General features: G+C 45.5%; 1 protein-coding gene and 1 pseudogene across 1 annotated transcript; one reads left to right on the top strand and one right to left on the bottom strand.

Moving 5' to 3' along the window:
* Positions 1 to 723: 723 nt before the first annotated feature.
* LOC136510493 (uncharacterized) lies at positions 724 to 5,562 on the top strand (annotated as a pseudogene).
* A 12,570-nt stretch (positions 5,563 to 18,132) lies between these two features.
* LOC136510492 (threonine dehydratase 1 biosynthetic, chloroplastic-like) lies at positions 18,133 to 26,474 on the bottom strand. The gene is made up of 10 exons (XM_066504917.1): positions 26,415 to 26,474; positions 23,633 to 23,710; positions 21,958 to 22,137; positions 21,595 to 21,864; positions 21,148 to 21,354; positions 21,012 to 21,095; positions 18,874 to 18,956; positions 18,533 to 18,595; positions 18,259 to 18,277; positions 18,133 to 18,138 (listed from the first exon to the last, which is right to left on the bottom strand). The coding sequence occupies exons 1-10, from the start codon at positions 26,472 to 26,474 to the stop codon at positions 18,133 to 18,135; spliced, it is 1,050 nt and encodes a 349-aa protein (XP_066361014.1).
* Positions 26,475 to 26,873: the final 399 nt, after the last annotated feature.

Genomic DNA, 26,873 nt, shown 5'->3' with positions numbered 1-26,873 from the left:
ACCGCTCGAAGTGCTCTCGTGGATGTCGCCCTCTCCACCAATCATCGAAAAGGAGGTACCTGGGGTCAAACTTGTCTGCACCGTTGATCCACTAAAAGAAAAAGCACCTCTCATGAGCCTACACAATAAAATTCTAACAAAATATTAGTAACCTAGTAATACAAATGAATAAAAAAACATACGGAAACAATTACTTACATTAAAACGACTACATGTGTAGAAGCAACGAGCCGCTATGTCCGGATGTCTCGATTGAAACACGTCGGCCGGACGACCAGTCACAGTTAGGGACAGGGAGTTCAGGAGGGACGGGGGCATCTTTGCTAGACTCGTCGGGGTACAATTCTCTAGGACGACCCCATTTTCGCCACAACTGCTCCGGAAACATATCTTCCATCTAATAAAACGGTTCAAATTAAACATCAATCAAAACAACGCAAATTAATGTAAAATATAATCATTTACATTGCAACTAAAATAATATAACCAACACTTGTAGCAACAAAAATATACATTGTAAATATACTTCTAACTAAATAATTAACCTTAACATTGACAAAATCAAACTAATATATTCCTCCAAACCGTAGCCCATAGTTTCCAAACATAATTTTCCTCCCAACCTTAACTCCCATTCATAATATTCCTATCCACCATTCAAACGAAAATAAAAGTGCGTTATTACCTTGAATGAGGACGAGGAGGGAGGGAGGCGGCCGGGGAATGGAAGGGAAGGGAGGGAGGGAGGTGGCAACACAGGGCCGGGCGGGCGGCGGGCGCGGCAGCCAGGCGCGGGCGGGCGCGGGCAGACGGGACTGGCCGCGGGGCTTTTATTCGGCTCTGCCGCGCCACGGATCAGGGCACGGCACTGCCATGCCAAGATCGGTGGCGCGGCCGGCCCTGCCACTTCACCGGTCAGCATTTCTGGTCGTCGCCACGTCAGCCACCCGCCGCGCCACCATGCATGGCGCGGCACAGGCTTTTCGCTGCGCCATGGTAATAAGCGCGGCAAAAAATGTTAGTTTTGAAAAAAAAAATAAACAGTGTTAGATTTAAAATTAGTTTACAAAAAAGTATTAAAATTAAAAAAAATCCTACCCTAATTACCAAAGACAGGGGATGGTTCATACATATTTTTGCTAATTGATAAACAACAGCTCGGTGTGCTCGGTACGACGGAACAAATGATCCGAATAAAGACATTGTCCAATATGATTCACAGTGTTCGCAACATACTAATATTTGCTTGTTAAACGTAGCAAGATTAACTTGTCTGTCAGATAAATAAATCTAAGTACAAGAAATTAAGTTATGTTAATTTGATCATTGGATATCACCTTCTCCAAAAAAAATTCACATTTTTATATTTACAATCACATCTTGAGCAAGCACTGACAAGGCCTATGCACACGTGCCGCTGTCTCTCTCTCTTTTTTTTTTCTGAAGGTGGGGTGAAAGCGTATTCTGTGAGAGGCTCGGGGGTTATAATCCATGGGGTCAAATACCAGCGTTGGAAGAGAAGGTTGGGGAGTGGACCAAGGAGCACCCTGTGATATGGAAGGTCGGAATTGGACGACCTGCAGCTTCGTTTGTGCCGACTCTTACCAGGCTCTTATTCGAGCGCACCAAGGATGAACTATATGGGCCCTACGACCACATTAGAGCAAGTTTAATAAAAACGCCGGCAACAGGCTGCATACCCATGCCACATCACTCACCAGTCTGCTGCAGCCTTCAGCAACGAAGACTGATATAGTGGGGCAGACTGTAGGGTTGGCTGTAGTATTTAATGCTCAGATCAATATACGTTCAGATGTTCAAAGCATTGCGGGCTGAGAGACAAGCTTTTTTCTCGTGGCTTGTGCTGCAGCCGGCTACAGCCGGCGAGAAGGGAATCGCCCGCTCCACAGTCTCTCTCCTACCGTGGCGTCTTTTTTGTCGACGTGGACTGCTCTTCGCCGGCTCAAAAGTGTTATTATACTTGCTCTTATACATGCGAGACTCCCACCCGCTGCCGCAACAAGCACAAGCAGCAGTACAGCCCAGCATAGATTGGCATTTGAGGTCCTCATGGAAATGGAAAAAAACCTCGGGAAACTGCTGCCTGGTGACATCAGGCAACTTTTCACAGAAGATAGCTACTTTGGCTACGGTGCAATCTCTGACTACCTGATGCTCCAGGTTTTCGGATGGCGGTACATTTACTGGTTTGGATCAGATCGGTCTATGCTTACGGCACAGTACGCAAGCTATGACCCATTGGACCTTTTGGTCCTCCAATAGTAGAAAGGATCAAAGAAGGCTTGCAAGGGAAGAGGCATCTACTGCTGATAGAAAACCTGCATGCTCCGATCTTACTGGACGTGTTGATTTTCACAATGGGTGAGCGGCGGCCGTCACCATTTCTTAGACCATGGATTGTCTCAACCACTTCCAAAGATGTCTACGCCAAAAGCGGAGACGCTAGTAATAAAGGTATTGTTGATCACTGGGAATTGCATTTAAGTCCATAATGTTACCATGCACTGCCTTTTGATGACCTTCATAAGCGAGATTGGACTGTGTTGATTAAAGAGGCGTTGCGGGATGCAGCTCGCTTCATCCATAGCATGCTCCAGGACCAAGGAGACATTGCGTTTTGGCTCCATGTAGCTCAGCACTGCTTGTACTATGGCATCCTCTACCACCCACTGCAAGGAAGCAACGACAACGACTGCCCTGTTACCTCTGATGAGTTGGTTCGTTGTTGGGTGGCTGAGCTGCTCTTCTCAACAAGACGCACCACCAAGTTGGAAAGGTCGTGATTCAAGCCTTGCTCACTGGTGAAGAATTCAGTAGGTCTGCATATGAAGTTGTCTGATGGTGTCCCCCGGCTCAAAAAAGACGAACTAGCTAACCATCATCAGAAGAGCAACCAACTAAGATGGGTCTCATTTATGAATAATGATGGTAGGCATGTAAGCTGGAATTGGCTATGGAGGCAAACCAGAGCACCAGGATTGGTCTTATCTATGAATGATGATGGAAGATGGGATTGGGAGTAAAGGGAAACACGAGATATTATGATGACAACCCTAATTTTGAGAGGCTGTTCAAATATGTCAACATTTCGTCTTGATAAATTGCTCACCCCACACCTCCGTGTCCTTGATTTGTCCTACACACCTATAAATTCACTCCCTCCTTCATTTTCCCATCTACAAAATCTCTACTTGCTCTCGCTCAGAGGCTGCTCCCAGTTAGAGACGACCTTGTCTCCATCGCCAACTAGTTCTAATAATTCTGACAAACAAACATCACCACTTACTCATCTCGGAAACCTTCAAGTCCTAGATATGAATGGGGTTCCCTTGCTTGAGCTAACAAAACAAGATGGCAGCAATAAGAGCAATCTGCACTACCTTGATCTATTAGGCTCAAAATTCACCACTCTGCCTACTGAATTCTTCTGTGAAATGGCAAGCCTTGAGGAGCTCATTCTCAGGAATTGCTCCAATCTCAAAGAATTACCTCCTTCCATGGCTCGACTATCAAATCTCTTGATTCTTCATGTCGAGGGGTCCCAAATTACATCTTTTCCAGAAGACATGTTCCAAGCAATGAGAAGCCTGGATACACTCAAGCTAATCAACAACGTGCTACTGATGTCATTACCAATGTCCCTGTCTGAAGCCACAGGCCTCAAACAGCTCCATATTTGTGACTGCATTAGATTAATGTCAATCCCGTGGTCATGGTCAAAAGCCAAATGCCTCAGAGAGCTACATCTTTCTAATTGTGCTGGCTTAAGCCTTGAGTTTCTCCAGGAACTGGTACCGTGCCTCGAAGATCTTTACATACAAACATGGAAATCCTTAGAAAGTATCAAAATCCATGGGCATCCAAACCTGAGAATGTTCTCACTCGCTGGACCGTGGATTAGGTGCCTGTCCTTGCGTGGGTGCAGCAAGCTCAAAATTCTCAACTTGGTTGATGATCTTACAGCCTTGAAAGATGTTGATATTTCTGAAACAGGTCTTGAGGAGGTCCCTCACATCCTCCCAAATCTACCACAACTCAGGAGGTTACTTCTTCTTGGAGTCCCTTATTTCAAGAGATTTCCATGGCATCTGTTGGTCCGCTTTCCCAAGATTTTCTATTTGGATCATTGTGCAGATGATGATAATCAATTTCATAAGAACTTTTGCCAGCAGACATTTCCTGCAGACGGAGATCAACAAAGGGAGATAGCTACCAATATATCTGTTGTAAAGTAATCTGCTGCTTTCCCATCTCTTAACGCGCGGCAGGGGCAGGCGCCGAAATGGCTCCATGTTGCTGCACTGTAGCCGCGGCAGGGGCAGACGCCGAAAGGCTTCCCTGCCGCACTGTAGCCACAGCAGGGGCAGACGTCAAAGTCAGCCCTACTGTCACATATAGTCACTGTAGCAGCATGACAGCCTGTCATGTCTGTGTACTAGGATTAGATGGGTAGAGTCGTATATGTAGCTTCCTACTGCAACTCAGTAAAGTGAGCGAGTTCAGTTTTGCCATCTCATCTGTAGAGCTCCGGCCAATGCTGGTGCTTGTGCTGTGTGTATGCGCTCTGTTCTCCCTCTATCTTCTACCTCCGGCTGTAGTGTGTGTGGTCGACAACGACGGTGAGTGGTCGGCTTAGCCGCGAGGGAGATCTTGGGACCAACAAGTGGTATCAGAGCCGTACAAGCGCCGTCACCGGACTAACCGCTGGCGATGATGGATGGTTTGAAGATGGGCGACAACAGCGGCGCTGCTGTGGCTACCCATCCATGATGGGATGTCGTTGTGCGCATGGTGCAGGAGGTTAGCAGCACCAGTTGACCGACGCTGACTCACACCAGCTATGGCGAGTGGGCGGTGACCATGAAGGTCAAGCTCAGAGCCCGACAGCTCTGGAATGCCATTGACAAGGGCACCGACAACGAAGAAGACGACATGTCAGCGTTGGAGGCTATCCTCACTGCTGTGCCAGCGGAGTATAGGGAGCCGTTGGGAGCGAAGAACTCTGCTAAGGAAGCGTGGGAGGCCATTACAGCAATGCGCGTTGGCTCCGACCGTGCAAAGAAAGTGACAACCTAGCTATTGAAGCAGAAGTACGTCAACCTCAAGTTCAAGGATGGTGAGTAGGTGGAAGACTTCTCCCTCCGCCTACAGTCGCTCATCAGCAAGCTGAGGAGCCACGGCGTCACCATCGACGAAGAAGAGACGGTCTCTAAGTACCTCCACTCTGTGCCGGTGAAGTACATCCAGATCGCTCTCTCTATAAAGACGATGCTAGAATTGTCCACCCTCACCATTGAGGATGTGACTGGCCGTCTGCGGGTGGTGGATGAGCGCATGGAGCAGGCCACAACAACGACGGACAGCAACAAGCTACTGCTGACAGAGGAGGAGTGGGCTGCCTGGATGAAGGAGAAGAAGTCCGGGGAAGCCTCCTCTAGGCATGGTGGCGATGGCAAGTGCTGCGGCAAGGCTTCTTCGGAGAAGAAGAAGAAGAAGGTCGACCCCGACGCCTACCGGTGTTGTGGGAAGATGGGCCATTGAGCAAAGGAGTGCCCAAATCGCAAGCAGGAGAAGAAGGCTAAAGCTCATTTAGCGTAGGCTAATGATGATGATGAGGTCACTCTCCTGATGGCGACGTTCTGTGCACTACACGACGTTGAGGCCAAGGAGAAGGGAGAGGTGATGGCTATGGAAGGGCACGACAAGGCTCTGAAGGCTGTCAACCTCGACGAACCATGCGCCCAAGTCCACCTTGGACATGTGGGCGGCAAGCAAGAGCAGCGGTGGTACTTGGACTCTGACGCCAACAACCACATGACGGGCTCCAAGGAAGCCTTCTCTGAGCTCGACAGCAACATGACCGGCGCGGTGAAGTTCGGTGATGGCTCAAGGGTGGCGATCCAAGGGCACAACACCATCATCTTCAGGTGCCAGAACGACGAGCACTGCATGCTGACAGATATATATTACATCCCACAGCTACGTTCAAGCATCATCAGCATTGGCCAGCTAGATGAGTGCGGCAGCGAGGTACTGATCAAGGATGGCATCCTTAGGATCAGGGACCAGGAGCAGCGCCTTCTTGCTAAGGAGAAGAGGTCCTAGAACTAGATGTACCTGCTCGACTTGAAGGTGGAGCAGCCGGTGTGCCTGGCAACATGGCACACCGAGGAGCCATGGTTGTGGCATGCCTAGTTTGGCCATCTCTGCTTTGATGCGCTCAATCGGCTAGAGAAGATGGTCTAAGGGCTGCCCCACATCAAGCACGTAGGCGAGCTATGTGACAGCTGCCTAGCCGGGAAGCAGAGGAGGTTGTCATTCCCAAAGGTGGCCAGGTATCGCACGGCGGATGCTCTTGAGCTTGTCCACGGCGATCTCTGCGGGCCAATCATGGTAGCCACAAATGGTGGTCGTTGGTACTTCCTCCTGCTCATGGATGATTGCAGTCGCTATATGTGGCTACAACTTCTAACGAGCAAGGATGAGGCGGCAGAGGCGATCAAGAAGTTCAACGCGCGTGCGGAGGTGGAGAGTGGCAAGAAGCTGCGCGTGCTTCGGACTGATCACGACGATGAATTCACTTTGGTAGAGTTCGTTGCGTACTACGTGGATCAGGGTGTGGTGCGACACCACACCGCACCATACTTGCCACAGCAGAATGGCGTGGTGGAGCGGCGGAACCAGACGATGGTCGGCATGGCTCGATCCATGATGAAGGCCAAGAGCATGCACGCAAGGTTCTAGGGTGAGGCGGTGACCACAGTGGTGTTCATCCTCAACCGTGTGCCCACAAAGGCCCTGAAGGGCATGACGCCGTTCGAAGCTTAGTATGGGCACAAGCCAAGCATGTCCTTCCTCCAAACATTCAGCTGCATTGGCCATGTCAGGAAGACAAAGCCGATCCTCACCAAACTAGAGGATAGGAGCACACCGATGGTGCTCCTGGGCTATGAGGAAGGTGAAGGGACCGTGACGCCTAAGAGGGGGGGGGTTGAATTAGGCAACTTAAAAATCTAACTTCTAAAACTATGGCCTCTTTTTCTAACCCTAGCAAAACCGATGCAATAGATAAACTATCTAGATGTGCAACTATGGTTTTGCTAGTGTGTTGCTATCTCTACCGCAAATGTATTAAAGTAATCAATGTAAATGCGGAAGCTAAAGAGCCAAGTAGAGATATGCAAACTCCCGTCGATGACTCTGGTATTTTTACTGAGGTATTGAGAAGCGCACAAGCTTCCCCCTAGTCCTTGTTGGAGCCCCTCGCAAGGAATCCCTCGCAAGGGCCAAGCTCCCGGTCGGGTAACTCCGTGGATAGCCTCGGGCCTTCCCCACGCGGAAGTGGGTCTCCGACGTGCCTCTCGGCAAGCCTCTCCCGGAAGCTCCCCGCTGTCTTCACTATCAAGCTTTCGGCCGAAACGCCGCGGGCCTTGTTCCCTCTGGTACACGGTGGCGGCCACACCACAAACGCGGTTGGTGTGATCTCGCAAGACTTCAAGCCCCTCCGATGTACAACACTTGTGCTCGCAAGCACGGGGTGGCAAGAGGTATGCAAACCTCACTTAAACACTAGGCAAACACCTAGAGCAAGCGCATAAGCGGTGGTCGAATCAACCTAAGCACTTCGCAAAGCACTTATGCTAATCACCTAATAAAACACTAAGCACTATGCATGTGGAGATCACTAAAATGGTGTATCAACACCCTTGGTATGTTTCCTCAGCTCCACCACTCTCAAATGGCCGGTTGGGGGTTGTATTTATAAGTCCCACGGAGAAAGTAGTCGTTGGGGTCGAATTCCCGCAAAACTGCTATTGACCGGACGCTGAATCGTCCTGACCGGACGTGTTCGGTCGTCCCGACCGTTGAGTCGGCAATATACTGATCGGACGTTGGCCAGCGTCTAGTCGCCTGCCACCGGATGCGTCCGGTCGCAGATTTACCGCTCTGGAACCTTACTATAATCGATCGGACGCTGCTGTCCTGCATCCGGTCGGTTGCCGCCAGCGTCCGATCGCCTGTCTGCCGAGCCACTTGCCCAGCGTCCGGTCGCAGCATCCGGTTGCTTGTTCAGTGTCCGGTCCTGCATCCGGTCACCACAGTGAGCTCATTTCTTCACGATCTTGCGTACGGCTTGGTTCCAATCTTCATGCTTAGACTTGGCTTGATCTTTTGGGTCTTCTCTTGTGCTTCAAAGGTCTTGCTTGAGATGTTGATCATCGGATCACCACGTCGCCTTCGTCCAAGTGACGTCTTGCACCCTATTGAACTACGAAATAAACACTTGCAAATTCATTAGTCCAATTTGGTTGTGTTGGTCATCAAACACCAAAATCCAAAGTAAATGGGCCAAGGGTCCATTTTCCTTACAATCTCCCCCTTTTTGGTGATTGATGCCAACACGACCAAAGCAAGCAAATAATAAGAATTCGGAAGTTAAAAAACTACCTACTTGCTAGGATGCAATGCAAAGGGCAAGGTTATATGATACTAATTGATAGATACTAATTGAAACTTTACTTAAAAACTTGTCTTGCCCTTGCAAATGTCCCCATATGATATTATGGATTAAGGCCTAGCTTTCTAAAAAAAATTCTCCCATTACTTAGACTAATCCTTCTCCCATTACTTAGACTAATCCATAATTCACTTTCCTCCCTTTCTCGGACCATTACCACTTGTAGACATTAACTTGATGCTTGCCTTTGGTCCTTCAACTTCTCCCCCTTTGGCATCAAACACCGAAAAGGAAGACATTAGTAGCACAAGGGAGGGTCAAATTTCATGACCCTTTGTATAAAGAGTGAAATGGATCACAAAATTTGACTCTCACATTATATAGACTAAGCTCCCCCTAAATATATGCATACATATGGTAGAAAGCAAGGCATATGCATAATTAGCAATTTATTTTACAAGAGAGTTTAATCTATATAATGCATGGAGAAAGCATATAAATGTGAAATGAAATCAACATGATGATTCCAATTGAAGAATGATGCTTAACTCCGGGGACTCCAATTTCCTTACAATGAGACTACTACACATGTGATAGGTTTGAAAAAATTGATACCACTTGAACAAGTGTTAGTCTCAATGCATCTAAGTTGTAGATTAAGCTCCCCCTAAATTTGTGCACACAAGTGTTGAATACTTGTAAAATTTGTGCACATTGATTTAAGTATCAAAATACCACTTGAAAGATGATATTTGGGAGAGATTATCTACAATTAGGACTTTGGCACATATTAGATAATTAATTGTAAAACAAGCTATGTGCCGCGCTCCTAAACAATTTTAAACCATGTAGGTTTGCTCCAAGGGTTGATAATGAAACCGAGCAAGCCTACCATATGATATACCTATTGAATGCATGACAAAATATTTAAGCATGTAAATGCAAACATTAGGCATGAAAGATAACTAGATGCTTTAAGAGTATATCAATTTGAAAAACAAAACCAAATGAAATGAATACTAATTGAAAGTATTGATATCTAGTTACCTAACATGGGAAGGGGAATTTAGGTCCATAGTATTCACTAACCTACTTGGCAATGACTATGTCCATCATGATGCACCCCATGAAATGCACCCAAACTTTGCCAAGTCTCCAAATTCCACGATGTCCGACGGACTTCTCACTTCCCTTTCGGGATCCAAACCTTCTTGGTGCTCTTCATATTGGAAATGATTTCCTTTGGCAACCAAAAGCGTTTGACCCCATTGTTGGCTTGCTTGTTCACCTTGATGGCCACCACCTTGTCATTTTTCTTCTTCTTCAAGAGATAAGGTGTGGAGGCCTTCTTGTCCACCTTGTTGGTGTAGGTGTTGGAGAGCTTGCTTGTTTGCTTTTTCTCCTTCTTCTTTGCTCCTCCCCCATTGTTCACCTTGCACTCATAGGACTTGTGACCTTCCTTGTGGCACACGTAACAAACCACGGTTTGTCCTTCATCAAGCTTCTTCACTCCCTTGACGGTGTTATCTTGATGAAGTTGGGTTTGCTTCGCCTTGCCTTTTACTTGAGTCAAGTCCTTGGTGAGGCGAGCTACTTCTTGCTTGAGTTGCCCATTCTCCTTTGCAACCTCTTGTGTGCATGTATCTACAATAACTTTCTCAACACAAACTTGGTTGCACAAATGTGAGTCTAAACATAAATCATTACAAGAAGTAGAGGCATCCTTTTTAAACATGTTAAAGACATAACTTTTCTTTTTAGATGCCTTGGTGGGGTTTGTGCTAACGGCTTCAAGATTAGCAACTTTATTAGTTAGCTCATCACAATGTTTGCACATGGTTTTCATTTTAGCATGCAAACTATTATATGCTTCTTGTGAGCTAGCTAACTTTTCTTTTAATTTTTCATTTTTCTTTAAAAGTTGCTCATCATTGATTGTGCATGCATTTGTTGTTGCACTAGCCTCAAGTTGCTCAATTTTAGTAGATAGTTCAACATTGAGATTTGCAAAGTTTTCATATTGTTCAAGCAAATTTTTGTATGCTTCTTGTGAACTACCTAGCTCTTCTTTTAAATTTTTGAGCTTCTTTTGTTGACTAGTGCAAACTTTAGCATATTTAAGATTTTGTTGCACAATGGTATTATAAGAAGGCAAATCATCATCACTATCGCTCTCACTAGAGGATGAGCTTTCATTACCTCATGCCATAAGGCACACACGAGAAGAGCTTGATGATGAGTGCTTGCGCCCTTGCCCCTTGTGATGATCTTCTTCACTTGAGGAATCATCCCATGACCTTATTGATGTGAGGGCTTTGTTCTTGCATGCCTTCTTCTTTGCCTTGGGTGTGGGCTTGTTTGGACAAACTTCCACAAAGTGCCCCAACTCATCGCATCCATAGCATCCTTTCTTTCTTTGCTCGTCTCTTTGATTAGTGAAAACGAGGTCATGAATTTGGATGGGCACACCCTTGACATTGAGCCTTACAATCATCTTCTCCACCTTTTTGATAAGTTTGATTGATTCTTCATCAAGGTCGGAGGTGGAGGAGGAAGATTGATCATCATCACTTGATTCTTGTTCGTCATCATCATCATCCTCATCTTCTTCTTCACTTGAGGAGCTTGAGCTTGAGCTTGACTCAACTTTCTTGCCCTTCATCTTTTTCTTCTCGCTACAAGCAAGAGCTTTGCCTTTGCTTGATGAAGAAGCTTCTTCTTGCCCCATCTTATGTGACATTTCAAATGCCACTAACTTGCCAATGGCTATGCCTGGGGTCATATTGCTCAAGTCCTCCATGTTGTGAAGGATGGTGATGATGCTTGCATATTTCTTTTGTGGTAGCATGGAGATGATCTTCCTCACGATGTCCACGTCATCTAGCTTTAATAATCCTATAGAATGGAGCTCATTGATAATTAGATTCAAACGAGAATACATATCACGAACAAGCTCATCATCATTCATAGTAAAGGAATCATAGTTTTGCTTTGCTAGACAATGTTTTTGCTCACGGACATTGCTTGTGCCGTCATGGAGCTCTTGGAGTTTTAACCAAATTTCATGTGCCATATTTAAAGTGAATACTTGGTTAAAAACATCCATACTAAGTGATTCAAACAAACAATTTTTAGCTCTAGCATTAAAGTGCATTTCCTTTTCATCACTCTTTGTGGGTTTTTCGGGATTCTTGATGGGTTTCATCCCGTCATGAGTGACTCTCCATACACCCAAATCAACTGCCTCAAGGTGGCAAGCCATTCTAGCTTTATAGTATGAGAAGTTAGTGCCGTCAAATTGTGGAGTCCTAGTGGTATCCATCCCAACCACTCTACAATCGTGTCGGCTCAACGGCGGTTAAGCCAAGGGTCCAAATATGAGCCAACCGGCTCTGATACCAATTGAAGGGACCGTGACACCTAAGAGGGGGGGTGAATTAGGTAACTTAAAAATCTAACTTCTAAAACTATGGCCTCTTTTTCTAACCCTAGCAAAACCGATGCAATAGATAAACTATCTAGATGTGTAACTATGGTTTTGCTAGTGTGTTGCTATCTCTACTGCAAACGTAGTAAAGTAATCAATGTAAATGCGGAAGCTAAAGAACAAAGTAGAGATATGCAAACTCCCATCGATGACTCCGGTATTTTTACCGAGGTATCGAGAAGCGCGCAAGCTTCCCCCTAGTCCTCGTTGGAGCCCCTCGCAAGGAATCCCTCGCAAGGGCCAAGCTCCCAGTCGGGTAACTCTGTGGATAGCCTCGGGCCTTCCCCATGCGCAAGTGGGTCTCCAACGTGCCTCTTGGCAAGCCTCTCCAAGAAGCTCCCCGCCGTCTTCACTATCAAGCTTTCGGCCGAAACGCCACGGGCCTTGTTCCCTCCAGTACATGGTGGTGGCCACACCACAAATGTGGTTGGTGTGATCTCGCAAGACTTCAAGCCCCTTCGATGTACAACACTTGTGCTCGCAAGCACGGGGTGGCAAGAGGTATGCAAACCTCACTTAAACACTAGGCAAACACCTAGAGCAAGCGCATAAGCGGTGGTCTAATCAACCTAAGCACTTCGCAAAGCACTTATGCTAATCACCTAATAAAACACTAAGCACTATGCATGTGGAGATCACTAAAATGGTGTATCAACACCCTTGGTATGTTTCCTCAGCTCCACCACTCTCAAATGGCCGGTTGGGGGTTGTATTTATAAGCTCCACGGAGAAAGTAGCCATTAGGGTCAAATTCCCACAAAACTGCTACTGACCGGACGTTGAATCGTCTTGATCGGACGCGTTCGGTTGTCCCGACCGTTGAGCTGGCAATATACTGATCGGACGCTGGCCAGCATCTGGTCGCCTACCACCGGACGCATCTGGTCGCAGATTTGCCGCTCTGGAACCTTACTGTAATCGATCGGACGCTGTTGTCCTACGTCCGGTCGGTTGCTGCCAGTGTCCGATCCAGAGTCCGGTCGCCTATCTGCCGAGCCACTTGCCTAGCGTTCGGTCGTAGCATCCGGTTGCTTGTTCAACGTCCGGTCCTACATCCGGTCACCACAGTGAGCTCATTTCTTCGCGATCTTGCGTACGGCTTGGTTCCAATCTTCATGCTTGGACTTGGCTTGATCTTTTGGGTCTTCTCTTGTGCTTCAAAGGTCTTGCTTGAGATGTTGATCATTGGATCACCATGTCGCCTTCGTCCAAGTCACGTCTTGCACCCTATTGAACTACGAAATAAACACTTGCAAATTCATTAGTCCAATTTGGTTGTGTTGGTCATCAAACACCAAAATCCAAAGTAAATGGGCCAAGGGTCCATTTTCCTTACAGAAGGTACCAAGGCGTACCGGCTCTATGACCCACGTGGAGGCAAGGTGGTTGTCTCGCGCGACATCGTGTTTGATGAGAAGGTGGCCTGGGACTGGGACAGTCCGGGCATGGGGGAAGCTGGCGGCTTCACCAACACCTTCATCGTTGAGCACTTGGTCATCCACGGTGGTGGAGACGCTGGTGAGGAGGTGCCAACCACTCTAGAAATAGAGCCAAGCACTCCGGGAGGGATGCCGAGCACTTCGAGAGGGGTGCAGAGCACTCTAGAAGGCATACAGAGCACACCAGGAGTGGTGCCGAGCGGTCCTGCAGTGATGCTGACCACTTTAGGACGGGTGACAAACACTCCTGTAGCGGAGCTAAGAGGTCTTGCAGTGGTGCCGATCACTCCAAGATTGGTGTCGAGCACTCCTAGGGCGGTGCCAAGCACTCCGGGAGGGGGGCCGAGCACATAGGAGTGGTGCTGAGCACTACAGCCGGGATGCCGAGCACTCCAGATGCTATGCCAACCACTCTGGCAGAATAGGGGACTCCATCGATGCTGATCAAGTTCGCTTCACCTCCAAGCGACATCACAGAGTTCGTGGATGCTTTCCACGACGGTGAGGAGGTGCGATTTGGCAGGCTGGACGACATTGTCGATAGAACAAGGTCCTCAGGTCTGGTGGGTCAGCTACTCAATGACCTAGAGCTGCTTATCATCAGTGTAGAGGAACCACCCACGTTCACACTGGTCGAGCGCGATGCAAATTGGCGATGGGTGATGCTGGAGGAGATGAAGGTGATCGATGAAAATGAGACTTGGGAGCTCGTTGATCCACCTCTACGATGCCGTCCAATCAGCCTCAAGTGGGTGTACAAGGTCAAGCGGGACAAGCGCGGCACCATTGTTAAGCACAAGGCGCCTCGTCGCTCGATGCTTTGTCCAGCGAGAGGGCATCGACTTCAAGGAAGTCTTTGTGCCGGTAGCGCACATGGAGTCTATCCGATTGTTGCTGGCTTTGGCAGCAGCGAAGGACTAGCGCGTCCATCACTTGGATGTAAAATCAGCCTTCCTCAATGGCGATCTGGCAGAGACGGTCTTCATCAGGCAACCTCTGGGTTTCACCGTCAAGGGAGCGGAGCACAGGGTGCTCTGACTGCGCAAGCCGCTCTATGGGCTACGACAGGCCCCATGAGCATGGAATGCTAAGCTTGATGCCACACTGGACGAGCTTAGGTTCACGTGGTGTGCAACCGAGCATGTGCTCTACACACGGCGATGGGGAATGAGGAGCTCGTCGTCGGCATGTATGTGGACGACTCGATCATCATCGGCGTGCGTGCGGAGGACATCGATAGCTTCAAGCACGAGATGGCGGCTCGTTTTTGAATGAGCGATCTTAACGCACTCTCCTACTACCTCAGCATCGAGGTGAGACAAGGGAAGAAGGCGCTCACACTTGGTTAGAGCGCGTATGCCTCGAAACTATTGGAGCGGAGCGGCATGGCTGAGTGCAAGTCGTGCATGACTCCGATGGAGGAGCAGCTAAAGCTAACGAAAGCCAGTACAACGGCGAGGGTAGATGCAACACTCTACCGGAGCATCATCGGTAGTCTACGCTACCTAGTCCACACGAGGCTAGACATTACGTTCGCCGTGGGCTATGTCAGCCGCTTCATGGAGGATCCCCGAGAGGATCACTGGGCCACGGTGAAGCGGCAGCTGCGCTATGTCAAGGGGACGGTGGATCAGGGGATCATCTTCCCCAAGACCGGCGGAAGTGGGCTGCAGCTCACTGTGTTCAGCGATGCAGACATGGCGGAGGACATCGACGAATGGTGGAGCACCTCTGGCGTGCTCGTCTTCCTCGGGTCGGCTCCAAGCTTATGGCTATCGCTGAAATAGAAGATGGTGGCGCTGTCCACGTGTGAGGTAGAGTACGTGGTGGTGGCCACAGCGAGCTGTGTGGCTGCGCTGGCTGCTGGGCGAGCTGACCGGTGTGGAAGCTCACCCACCAGCACTGATGGTGGACAACCAACCCGCCATCGCCCTCGCGAAGAATCCGGTTCTCCACGATCGGAGCAAGCACATCGACATCAAGTTCCACTTCCTCAGGAACCGTGTCGATGAAGGGCAGATCGTCATCGAGTTCGTCAAAACTGGTCGACAACTCGTGGACGTCCTCATCAAGCCGTTCAGCCGTCTTCGGTTCACGGAGTTGAAGAGAATGATCGGTATGGTGGATGTTCTAGGGTTAGCAGCATGATTAGGGGAAGAATTGTAAAGTAATCTGCTGCTCTCCCATCTCTGAACGCACGGCAGGGGCAGGCGCCGAAAGGGCTCCCTGCTGCTGCACTGTAGCCGCGGCAGGGATAGGCGCCGAAAGGCTCCCCTGCCGCACTGTAGCCACAGCAGGGGCAGGCGCCAAAGTCAGCCCTGCTGTCACATCTAGTCACTATAGCAGCATGGCATGTCTGTGTACTAGGATTAGATGGGTAGAGTTGCATATGTAGCTTCCCACTGTAACTCAGTAAAGTGAGTGAGTTCAGTTTTGCCATCTCCTTTGCAGAGCTCCGACCAACGCTGGTGCTTGTGCTGTGTGTGTGCGCGCTATGTTCTCCCTCCCTCTTCTACCTCCAGCCGTAGTGTGTGTGGTCGGCAACGACAGTGAACGGTCGGCTCACCCGTGCGGGAGATCTCGGGACCAACAGCTGTCATCAACATAAATGACCCCAAAATGTTTCATAGCTTCAACGCGGATGTTGCTAACAAGTTAGTCAAGGAAGGACAGTTTCTTCAGTCATTCAGTGTCCAAGTTAAACCATGCAGTGTGAGAGGCAAGGAGCCACGGAACATAGAAGTTGAGCTGCGTACCAGGATCCAGAGGTGCCTAACTTATTGTGATGTCCAGTATTCTGTGGCAGCTAGCAATTTGCCCATGATGAAACTTCAGCCAAGGCAACGTCATGTTGAGATATCAGCAAAGAATCAATACCCAAATTGCTTAGGCATATTCTCTCTGTTACAAACTCAATATTCATTACATATGATAATTTCATCAGATGCCTTACTGACCTCAATTATAGTCTTATGTCACTAGAAGAATGCCAGCTCCATCGCTGCCAGCAGATGACAACAGTATTTAGAATGGTAACCCCATTGAGAATGGAAGAAAAACACACAGAGGTATTACAATCCCTAAGCATACTGCAGGCCTCCTGCCTTAAGAACCTAGTATGCATTGTTTAGCCTGTTATGCCACCTAATGAAACTTACTATGAGCTAATCACTTTGAAGCTACTAAAACACATTCACCTTGAGAACTGCCTCAACCTAGAGAAACTTTTCCCATGTTTTTTTGTCATTGCCTGCACCGGAGACTCTGATCATTCTCTTTTGCCCCAACCTAAAGACAATTTTCTACAAACAACCCAGACATGAGGTAGCACCTTCTCCACTCCCAAACATCAAAAGGATCTACCTCCAGGAACTGCCACACTTGCTGCACATCCATGATGATGTCCTGTTTCAATTTGAAACACCAAGCTGGGAGAAGCTCTTTGTCAGGGGTTGCCAATCTTTTCACTGCCTCCCTCTCGTAAACAAGCAATGTGTGAAGTCAAAGGTGGAAGTAGTGGAGAGCGCGAGTGGTGGGACATGCTGCAGTTGAGGCTGCCGGCGCAGAGTGACTGCTACTTGCATGTAGCGCCACCAGAGTTTGTATCACGCAAGAAACATATCATTAAAAGCTACCTCATGTCTGATATGATTCTGGACGTTGGATCGTATTTGGACTCACAAGATGAGAATGTATAAGGCAGGGTATAAATGTATTTGCTTTGTATACACTGACTTATTTCTCAACTGGAAAAGGAAGGATATGACGGCATCGGGGCGCCACCCTGATGTCACCATGCTTGTGGCCGCAACAGAGGCGTTCGGCCCCGCGCTCGATCCGTCGCCGTGCCATGCGTTGGAGCACGCGCGTGCGCACGGGAGGGTGCTCGGGAGACCCGTGACTCATCCGCCGTGGCTCGGGGATCAAGGGTCGCCGGGATCGTCGGCAGCGGCGGACGGCCGGGGCGGGTAGCTGCGCCAAATGGGCCTCGCCGGAGCTCCGGAAGCGGCAGGGGTGAGCCATGGCGACGGAGCGGTGCTGGTGGTGGTGTCTGTTTGGCCGGCGGTGGTGCGACGCCGACGAGCAGAGGAGGAGTGCGGCGGCACACTGAGCAGGCGGCGTGCGTCGTGGCGTGGGTGCGGCACGGCGAGAGGAGAGAGAGATGGTGGCTTGGAGCTTGCTGGTGAGGTCCGTGGAGTCGTGGCGGCAGGCGTGGTGGCCGGACATGGGGGCATCGGCGGCGGCGGAAAGATTGCGTAGGAGCGTGGGTGGGAGAGGATGGCAGGTGGGGTCGGCGTCCGCTATTTCTGAGGCTGACAAGTGGGGCTGTACAAGACTTGCAATTCTTTACCACAGCGATTTATTTATTTTAGAGTCTGTCTGCTCAACAACCATGTGTTTCAGCCAAAGCTAGCACATGATTGTTGGCCGCCTAAAAAACACATGAATTACAACATAGAAAAAACCATGTGTTTTAGGAGAAGCTAGCACATAAATTCTGTCAGAGAAAAAAAGCCCACGCAGCTTGTGCTTTATGGTTCCCTGGTTCCTCACTGTGAACAAGCAGATCCAGCATATATTATGCGAGATAAGAGGATCACGTAGCTAGAAGAATCACACACACATACTAAAAACACATTTTTATTGGACAATTTCAATAAGTACTTTTGCAGCCACAACATGTATAGATGTTCTGCATTTCCTATATTCCTCTTCTAAATGAATTATCAAATCTGAAAGATAAAATTGTAGATTTTAAATAGTGCAACTAGTATTTTTAGTGTGGGGTTATGAATGCAAGACATTTCTCATTTCAGGGCAAACTAACTGACTGCAGACTAACAAATACTGACCTTATTGTTGAAGTTCCATCTGCCATTTTGTGTAAAAATGTCTTCACCATTCCCAACTTTAAGTTAAAAAAAGACAGTTATAAGGTTTACGCCTTCAAAATTTCATGACAATTATCACAGGCTGACAGGCCTTCAGAAAATGATTGCAATTTTTGTAATGGTGACAAGAGAGATAAACAAGGATTGCAGGTATTGACACATTGAAAACTACCTACGTGTCAGTGTCCTAAGAACAATGCATTCCAAACTAACAAGAAATGGACAGGCATCTTACTCTGTTATCATTGCCACCTGATGCAAGCTGACGATTGTTATAAGACCACTTGAGTCCAAAAACCTGGAAAATATGTGAGATTAGGGACCATACGTTACCAGAAAAGAAAATTGAAGCTTCAGTAGGATAATGTTTATACTTGAGAATGGGACATAACCTGAACTTTTCTTTGATTTGTACCTACAGATAGGTGAGTGCCACACTGTGCCCAACCCATAGAACAAACATTGTCATCCACCGCCAAATCACAAAGCTTGGTGACCTAGACAATGATAAACCTGTTAACAATCCATCTTCAATTCTAAGTGACGATATACCTTAAGGATGACCAGGTTGCTTACCTTGCTGCTGCATGCATTCCACAAAATAAACACAATTTCCCAGCCCAAACAGCGAAGGCTTCATGAGTTCCTGCTGCTGCTATCTGAAAACCAAGGAATGCTATAAGTTAATTGCTTACTACTGCTACTGAACTTAATAGGAACAACTAGATCCTGCACAGACAGAAACACAAATGACAAAAATAAGATGTGTGTTAGCACATCTTTGTTCGTCTCTTACAAAGAACTCTGGTTAGTTTACATACTACAAGCAGTCAACATTGGTTATCACTCATTAGAGAGTGGGTGGGCGGTTGGGGAAGAAGAGAGCCGGACAGTAATCTAGGTCTCGGCAATGGCAAAAATCACAAAGAACAGAAATACAAGGACAAAAATGTGGTCTATATTGGCACAAATATAGACAGAGAGGCTGAGAAAGAGAGTGTGGGGTCTGTATTGGCACAAATCACTACAAACAGGGGTGTTCTAACTGCATCAACACACAACTGTCAGCCCACTATGCCTTTGTTACTACATGTAGTTACCACAAATCACAATCAACAGAATTCAAGATGTGTTAGTACAAATCACAAGTGACAATTTTTTTCTATGAAAGGACAAGGACAAATAAAACGTGTGTGCTAGCACAAATCACAATTAACAAAGTTCAATATGTTTTAGCACAAATCACAAGAGACAATTTTTTTCTATGAAAGGACAAGGACAAAATAAGAGGTGTGTGCTAGCACAAATCACAATTAACAAAATTCAAGATGTGTTACCACAAATCACAAGAGACAATTTTTTCTATGAAAGGACAAGGACAAAATAAGAGGTGTGTGCTAGCACAAATCACAATAAACAAAGTTTAAGATGTGTTACCACAAATCACAAGAGACAATGCTATGAATCAAGAACATGAATCAAGACTATGCTATGAATCAAGAACATGCAACATTTTATAAAAAAGGCAGGGGGGTAAAAGGCCATTTTTCAACCCCCATAACTCTTGGTTTCAGGAAAGCAGAAGAAAATCAAGTGGATCATGTATCTTGCCAAAACATATGCTCTTAAGAATCTCAAGAGGACTGTCCCACATGTACACAAAAAATTGTTAAATTGCTAATGCGGTTAGATCTTGCTAACAGTGTCATATAGTGATAATGAATGATACGAACTCCAGTCATATACAGTTGACATTACAGACAAAAAAAAACAAGCTCAAACGAACTTGGTTTCCCTGTCTGAGCATCAAGTACAAACGACTGGAGGGAATATAAGCCATAAGAGTAGACCTCAAGTGACTAGAGGGAGTATAAGGCACAAGGGTGAAGACCTCAAAACAAAGGTTAACGCAGACATACTTAATATTACTAACCCCTTCATATACTTTGCACTTAAAAACGGATGAAAACAAGTTTATACAATGTTCTAAAGGGGTTCATTTAAAAGGTACAATTGAACCCAGCAGAACATGCCCAAAAAGGACAAGGACAAAAATATCATGAAACCAGCTGATATCTACACTACCTTTCGGCTACCAACGAGTGTCAAAGCAAGCAAAACCAGCATTTTCACTACAGTTAAGGAAACAATTGTTGTATCAAGCCAAATTAGATCTATTCCTTAAAGAGAAGACTTGTATTAAAATAGAAATGAGATGCACTCCTTAAAAATGTACTGTCTAGTGCTTACACTGAAACAAAAGACGCGTTTCCAGTCCCAAATAGCCCATCCAGAAGAATATCGATGCCCTAAAGCAAGAACAATTGCATGCTCCAAGTTAACTAAAATAGTGACAAAGTTATTTATAAAGAATAGATATTGCACATGTTACACACCATAATCGCAGTAGTTGAAGTGTGCAATTTACTACTAATAAATGTGCAATCAAGAAAATGGTGCTTCTAAATAAAGTATGATAGGAATATGAATGTAAGATTGGAATGCAATAGACATTGCATAATATTTATGCATCCTATATGTGTATCCATAAAACCCCAAACACCTCACTAAATTAGACAACACTCTACACATCACAGGAATTGACGCTAGATTACAGAGTTTATGACATAACATTATACAACATTCCCCCTAGATAGTGTTTTGAACATGTAACATTAAAAAAACTCATGACTGGGTGGTTTATATTGACAGACCACTGCAGCAGAGAATACTGGTGCAACAAAATTACTATCTTCCTTTTCTTGAACATTGTATACTGAGCTCGAAGTGAGTTCAGACTATAAGTTTTTTAACAGTGTTCAATAAAACACCCATATGTATAGTTCTCACCTTTATCGAAGCACAAATAGCATCTCGACTGACCATAACAATGCCATCTACTAGCTCTCTGCACAGGCGAAATGTTTCCTCCCCAACAGTTTTGACAGCTACACCATCAGCAAGCCCACCAACATGCTCCAACATGACCCTCTTACCTTGACACAAGGATAATGCCATTGCATTTGCATCTGAGGGTTCCACCCCAATTATTTTCACCTGTACAAAGAAAAATGTTTCAAAAACATTCCAAAAAAATATCAGCCTGACTAGAAACCAATGTAAGATCCAGAAAGAAATTACATTAACAAGATTGATCCAATATGAAACGATTCAACTTAAAAATGAACTTAATATATTAGGGACATGCCAGTCTCCATGAAGGCGTGTAAAGAAACTTTGTTGTCTTCAGCATAGGATTTTTAAAAGCAAAAAGAAATGGTAAGATGGAAAGCAGACCTCTGGGCGAACCCATTTTACATAGGCAGCAATTCCACCAATTAATCCACCACCTCCAACAGGTACAAATATTGCTTGCAGTGGACCTTGCAGCTGCCGAACAATTTCCATGCCGACAGTTCCTTGTCCAGTGATGACATCAGGATGATCAAAGGGAGGTATGAATGTGCGGCCTTCCTGCTGACATCGTAATTTTGCGTATGACTGAGCTTCATCATAAGAGTCCCCCTCAAGGACCACCGTTGCACCCAACCTCTCCACTGATTTCCACTGGAATTAAGGTGTTGCATTATTCAGTGAGCACTAAAGTAAACTGAATCATGTAAAGGGATGTCTTAAGTTCAGCATCTAAAGATCAGAAACCTTGATTTCTGGTGTTGTCACGGGCATGACGATGACAGCATTGCATCCCAGTCTCTGAGCAGAAAGAGCAACACCCTGGGCATGGTTTCCAGCAGAGGAGCATATGACGCCCCTCTCTAACTGCTCACAGGGGAGCTTTGCCATCATGTTGTATGCTCCTCGCAATTTGAATGAGAACACCTGTACAGCAAGCAAACAAAATATGAGGAAAGTAAAGAAAACATAAAAGTAGAATAGCAGTTTTCAATGAATTTGGAATAGCACATATAAATGCTAAATACAGTCAAACAAAATTAAATTAGGAACCATATCATGTATAAAACGTGTGTATGGCAAAATACTAGCACAAATCACAAGTAACAATTTAGTAACAACGAGGCTAACGGTTCAACAACAGCATATTGCATATGCTTAGAACTAAAATTGCAGTGCCTGATGCTTGCAATCTATATTATAGCAAACTGCAATTATGTAACTGATTTTTTAAATTGTTTGGATTAATGAATCTTTAAGTTGTCTTGATCAGAAATAGTTCTTTGGTATCACTAAAGTACAACTGGCATAAGACATAAGTGCTCCTGTAGAAGTATCATTGACAGAAAACCACCTAATAAAATCAGGCAACTATGCACAAAGACAACTCTAAACTATAATCAGGCATTTTTCTCTTATGACTTGTTTAGAATGTAGAAGCAGCCTTCAAAAAAATACTTGGTAACTCCTTTAGTTGAAGCATGAGCTCTGTGTGCCGTGCTGAAAAATACATCATTGACAAAAAATGGTCAGCAACAGATGCTAGCTTCTTAGCAAAACTCAGTGTCGTTCTTCTCTTCCTTCTTGTATAATCTAACATTCTCTAGGAGCAGAACTCCACCTATTGGCAAAGCAGAAGCAAAACTTCTGAACTTCCTCACAAATGCAATCATTGGCCATCACAAATGCAAGAATACAACTGAAAATTTTAACTGCAAAAGATGCTCTAAAACAAGTCAACTAGACAAGGAGGCAAACAAACCTCGATTGATAAAAAATTGTCTCTTATGATCTGTGCTAACACTTCATGAACTTTGACAATTTTTTTCTATGAAAGGACAAGGACAAAAACTTGGTGTATGTTGGCACAAATCACAAAAAATAGATTTCAATTTGTTTTAGCACAAGAACACAAGAGACAATTGCCATGCAAGTGCAGCTTCAGTAATGAAAGGGAGAAATGATTTGCCTCTGGCTATTAGAAAAGTACTAGTATTATTACTAATTTAACTATGGTGTGGGCTAGCACAAATCACAATAAACAAAGAAAAAGTTGTGGCCCAGAAAGACATTACACAATTGTAGAAAATGTGGGAAACAGACAAACTATAAATCCCAAACCGCTCAGTACAACCCACTACACAAAACCCAGATCAAAAAAGTTGGAAGGATTCTCGTGGAAGAATGATTTCCTTACTAATAGTCAACCCCTGAAAGTAAAAAGGGATATATTCCATATCCTCAACACTAAAATTGCAGTGCTCAGTAATTGCAATTTACAGCATTTCTGGTTGCAATTATTAAGTAACTGAATGTTTTATTTGTTTTTTCGTGAATAGAACAGATTAATAGAAACAAAGCACTGCGACTATTATGGACAAGAACAGAGTAATGAAAGGGAGGCAATAAAGTTATATCTTACCAGCACCACTTTTACCACCCAGCAAGCATCTTTGCAGGAAACAGAGAGCTCAGCAGACAATTCTTCAGAACCTCTACCCTAGAAAACTCCAAATAAAGGAAATAAGATGTATACAAAAGTCTGAATCAACAGCAACATACCTCATATGTAACCACACCACCAGAGTCTGAATCTTGGTGAAGGGTTGCTATACAAACAGCTCCAGTTGCTCAAATGATGCACACTGCTCTTGGGCCTTGTTGAGAGAAGGCCATTATTCTGGCAGCAACGTCCTGCACAAATAGGAAAGCTATAATCGGCATCCCCATGGTTGGTATTTACCAAAGTTAACAATTGGCACTATAGCAACCACCAATCAGATAGCAAAATAAATGCAACAATAAGAACACATGAATGGCTAACAAATCACATGGCTAATCAAGGACCAGTCGGCATAAGCATTTGGGGAAACACATTATTAGAGGCCATCATCAACCTATGATGCAGAAACACATAGTGGGGAGAGCACCATTACAGTATATGTTTTATGCAGGTAGCACAAATGAGCAGTTGGGCACTATTGTGATAATTTCTATGTGCTCAATAGGACCAGAGAACCAAAAGAACTCATGAAGATCACTTTCGGATACTTTGCTCGAGAGGTTAGTGACTTGTACATTGTGCCCTGTTTCACTCATGATTCTGGAAGTCAACAAATAGAAAAGGTCAAAATTTTAGTATTTCCTATGATTGTGAAATTGGAGAGGCACAGTAGTTTCTGACTTTAGTCAGTAGGATATGTAACATCATTACAAGAACCAAGTAGTTTCTGCTTGTGTATCTCATTGGAAAGAACCTTTTGGTTGACCTTATTGTATCATGTCTATAGCTATTGTCCTAAAGAACAATTTGGTGTAAAGTCACCATCAGAACTAAAATTTTAAATAAATATATGTTGCTTTCTAGTAGAAGTACAAAATAGTTACACAAAATCAATAGCAATGAAACAAAAAGGATATATCATACACACATCAGTTGGCCCACTGAAACGTCCATATTTGTATTAGCCATTACAATCTTTACAAAACTAGGCATACAGTAATAACATCACCAGTACTACGACACCTATATACATAGTTCAGTGCAGATAATATATAGTTCAGTGCAAATAATATAAAAGCACAAGGTGACCTGCTGCAGCCTTTCATCTCTCCTTAACAACATATACGTTCTCTTCTTTTTTTTCTTTCAGGCTGGGTATTGAATAACTAAAGTGTTGATTTCACTGACTGACTTATGATACATGGCCATGTTCCAAGAGCACATTCAAACATACACTATGGCATTTTTGGTTAATGAACACAAGTAGCCATTTTCAAACAAGCAAATATGCACAGAGCGCATAGAACTTGCAATATTTGCCATTCAGTTTTCAAAAAAAAAAAATTAGTTAACCTACATATATAACACCTAACCTGATGATTGCAACATTCAGATGCCTTTATCTATTTGAGCTTTTGGATCAGCAGAGTTCATCTATTTGAGATACTTTCACATCATGAGAAGCAGGGCATTTAATTTTCAGAAAAAAAACAAACACCAAAAGAATGCTCACAGTCACTTGCATTCAGGTTTCAGAAAAGTAAAAGCTTGCAACACAGGACTTGGAACTTGTCTCTGTTAAACTGAAAACCAATGCACCAATGGCAGCAAACCGAACACTTAAACTCCATGATTTTCATAGGGTTATACTGTAATTCCTACAATGTCAATGTCCTGATTGCTTCCTGGACCAAACAATCCTTTCTAAGTATACAATGTAGGGAGCCAACCATGTACAATAGAAAACAAAATCAAATAAGAGAGGGACAAGCACAGGATAAATAACCTAGGCAAAGATAAGTTAACTGACTATGGATCACACTAATATGCAGAACACGGTAACAGAAAAGTTTCAGCTTGTATCAAGGACCCGTCATGCTTGTATAGTGTTCAAGGACCAATCATGCTTGTATCATAAACTCTAAACTTTGAATGTGAGGAGAAAAATGACAAAATGTTGCAGAAAAGTTTCAGCTTCAGGAAACCAGGTACTGTTTCATCCATCGCTGTGGAAATTACATAAAACTGTAGAAAGGTCACTTGTTGCCAGCAAGAATATTGCTGCTGAAGCCAGTGAATGGGGAGATGACCTGGACCACAATCCTACAATTTGGCAAGTTACAGAGAGTTTAGAAACAACAGTGATGATGTAAAATAATCATATACAATAAGCTTACAACATGTATTAACAGGGAACTCCAGCATAGGTTATCCATGAGCAAGTCGAAAACCTAGAGAAAATGAAGTCCATCTACTTGGCCACTTATCAAGCCCTAAAACTATCATTCCAAAAGTGGAATGAAAGCTACAGCCTACAAGACATCAGTCTGCTACACCATAACGCGCAAATTACACTAGACAATTTATAACAACCAAAGGAAGCAATATGGTAAACCTCTCACATTCACAAGAAATAGGCACCACTATAAGGTCACAGTAGCAGCATATGCAGGACAGAGCAACGAGGATCAGCGACGGGACAGGCAAAACAGGTCACAGAGAAAGATTACAATTCAAACCATAAGCAGCAATACCGGATTTGTCTCAGGCGGACCACCCGATAATGTTCGCAAAAACTCGAAGTTAGCAGGTATCATGTGTATACGTATATTGGGGTCAGATCCGAAACAAATAGCTTACATTAGAGTTCGGGGTGCTCGGCTTCGCACAGCAGGAAGGGGACAGAACGAGGCGAGCGTACCTGGTGGATGCTCGTCGCAGGTGAAGACCTGGCGAAGGGCGGCGGCACCCGCCTATTCATCGCCGAAGGAAACAAATGAGAGAGAGATGGGGGAGGAACGGATGAACGGGAGAAAGAAAAAGGAACGAGAGTACATGCTCTTCCGAGCTGTTTGGATTCTGGGAAATGCACAATAGATTTCTGAGCGGCGTGGGGGACGGCATGGGCGGAGAGCGCCGCCAGGATCTGGCGGGTTCCGCCGATGGAGCCCGGGGGGACGGCCTGGGCGGAGAGCGTCGACGGGATCCGGCGGATTCCGCCAGTGCAGCCCGAGGGGACGGCTTGGGCGGAGAGTGCCGATAGGATCCGGGCGATTCCACCGGTGGAGGCCGGGGTCCGGGGGCTAGAACAGCGCCGGGGTCCCAGGCGGGGGCTGGGACAGCATTCCCGCGAGCAGCCGAGTCACGGCGCGGCGCCGCG

This window comes from Miscanthus floridulus, chromosome 16 (genome assembly GCF_019320115.1).
Source record: "Miscanthus floridulus cultivar M001 chromosome 16, ASM1932011v1, whole genome shotgun sequence".
Classification (NCBI taxonomy): Eukaryota; Viridiplantae; Streptophyta; class Magnoliopsida; order Poales; family Poaceae; genus Miscanthus; species Miscanthus floridulus.
Note: the sequence above shows the minus strand (reverse complement) of the source record. Positions and strands in the feature narration are given on the sequence as shown.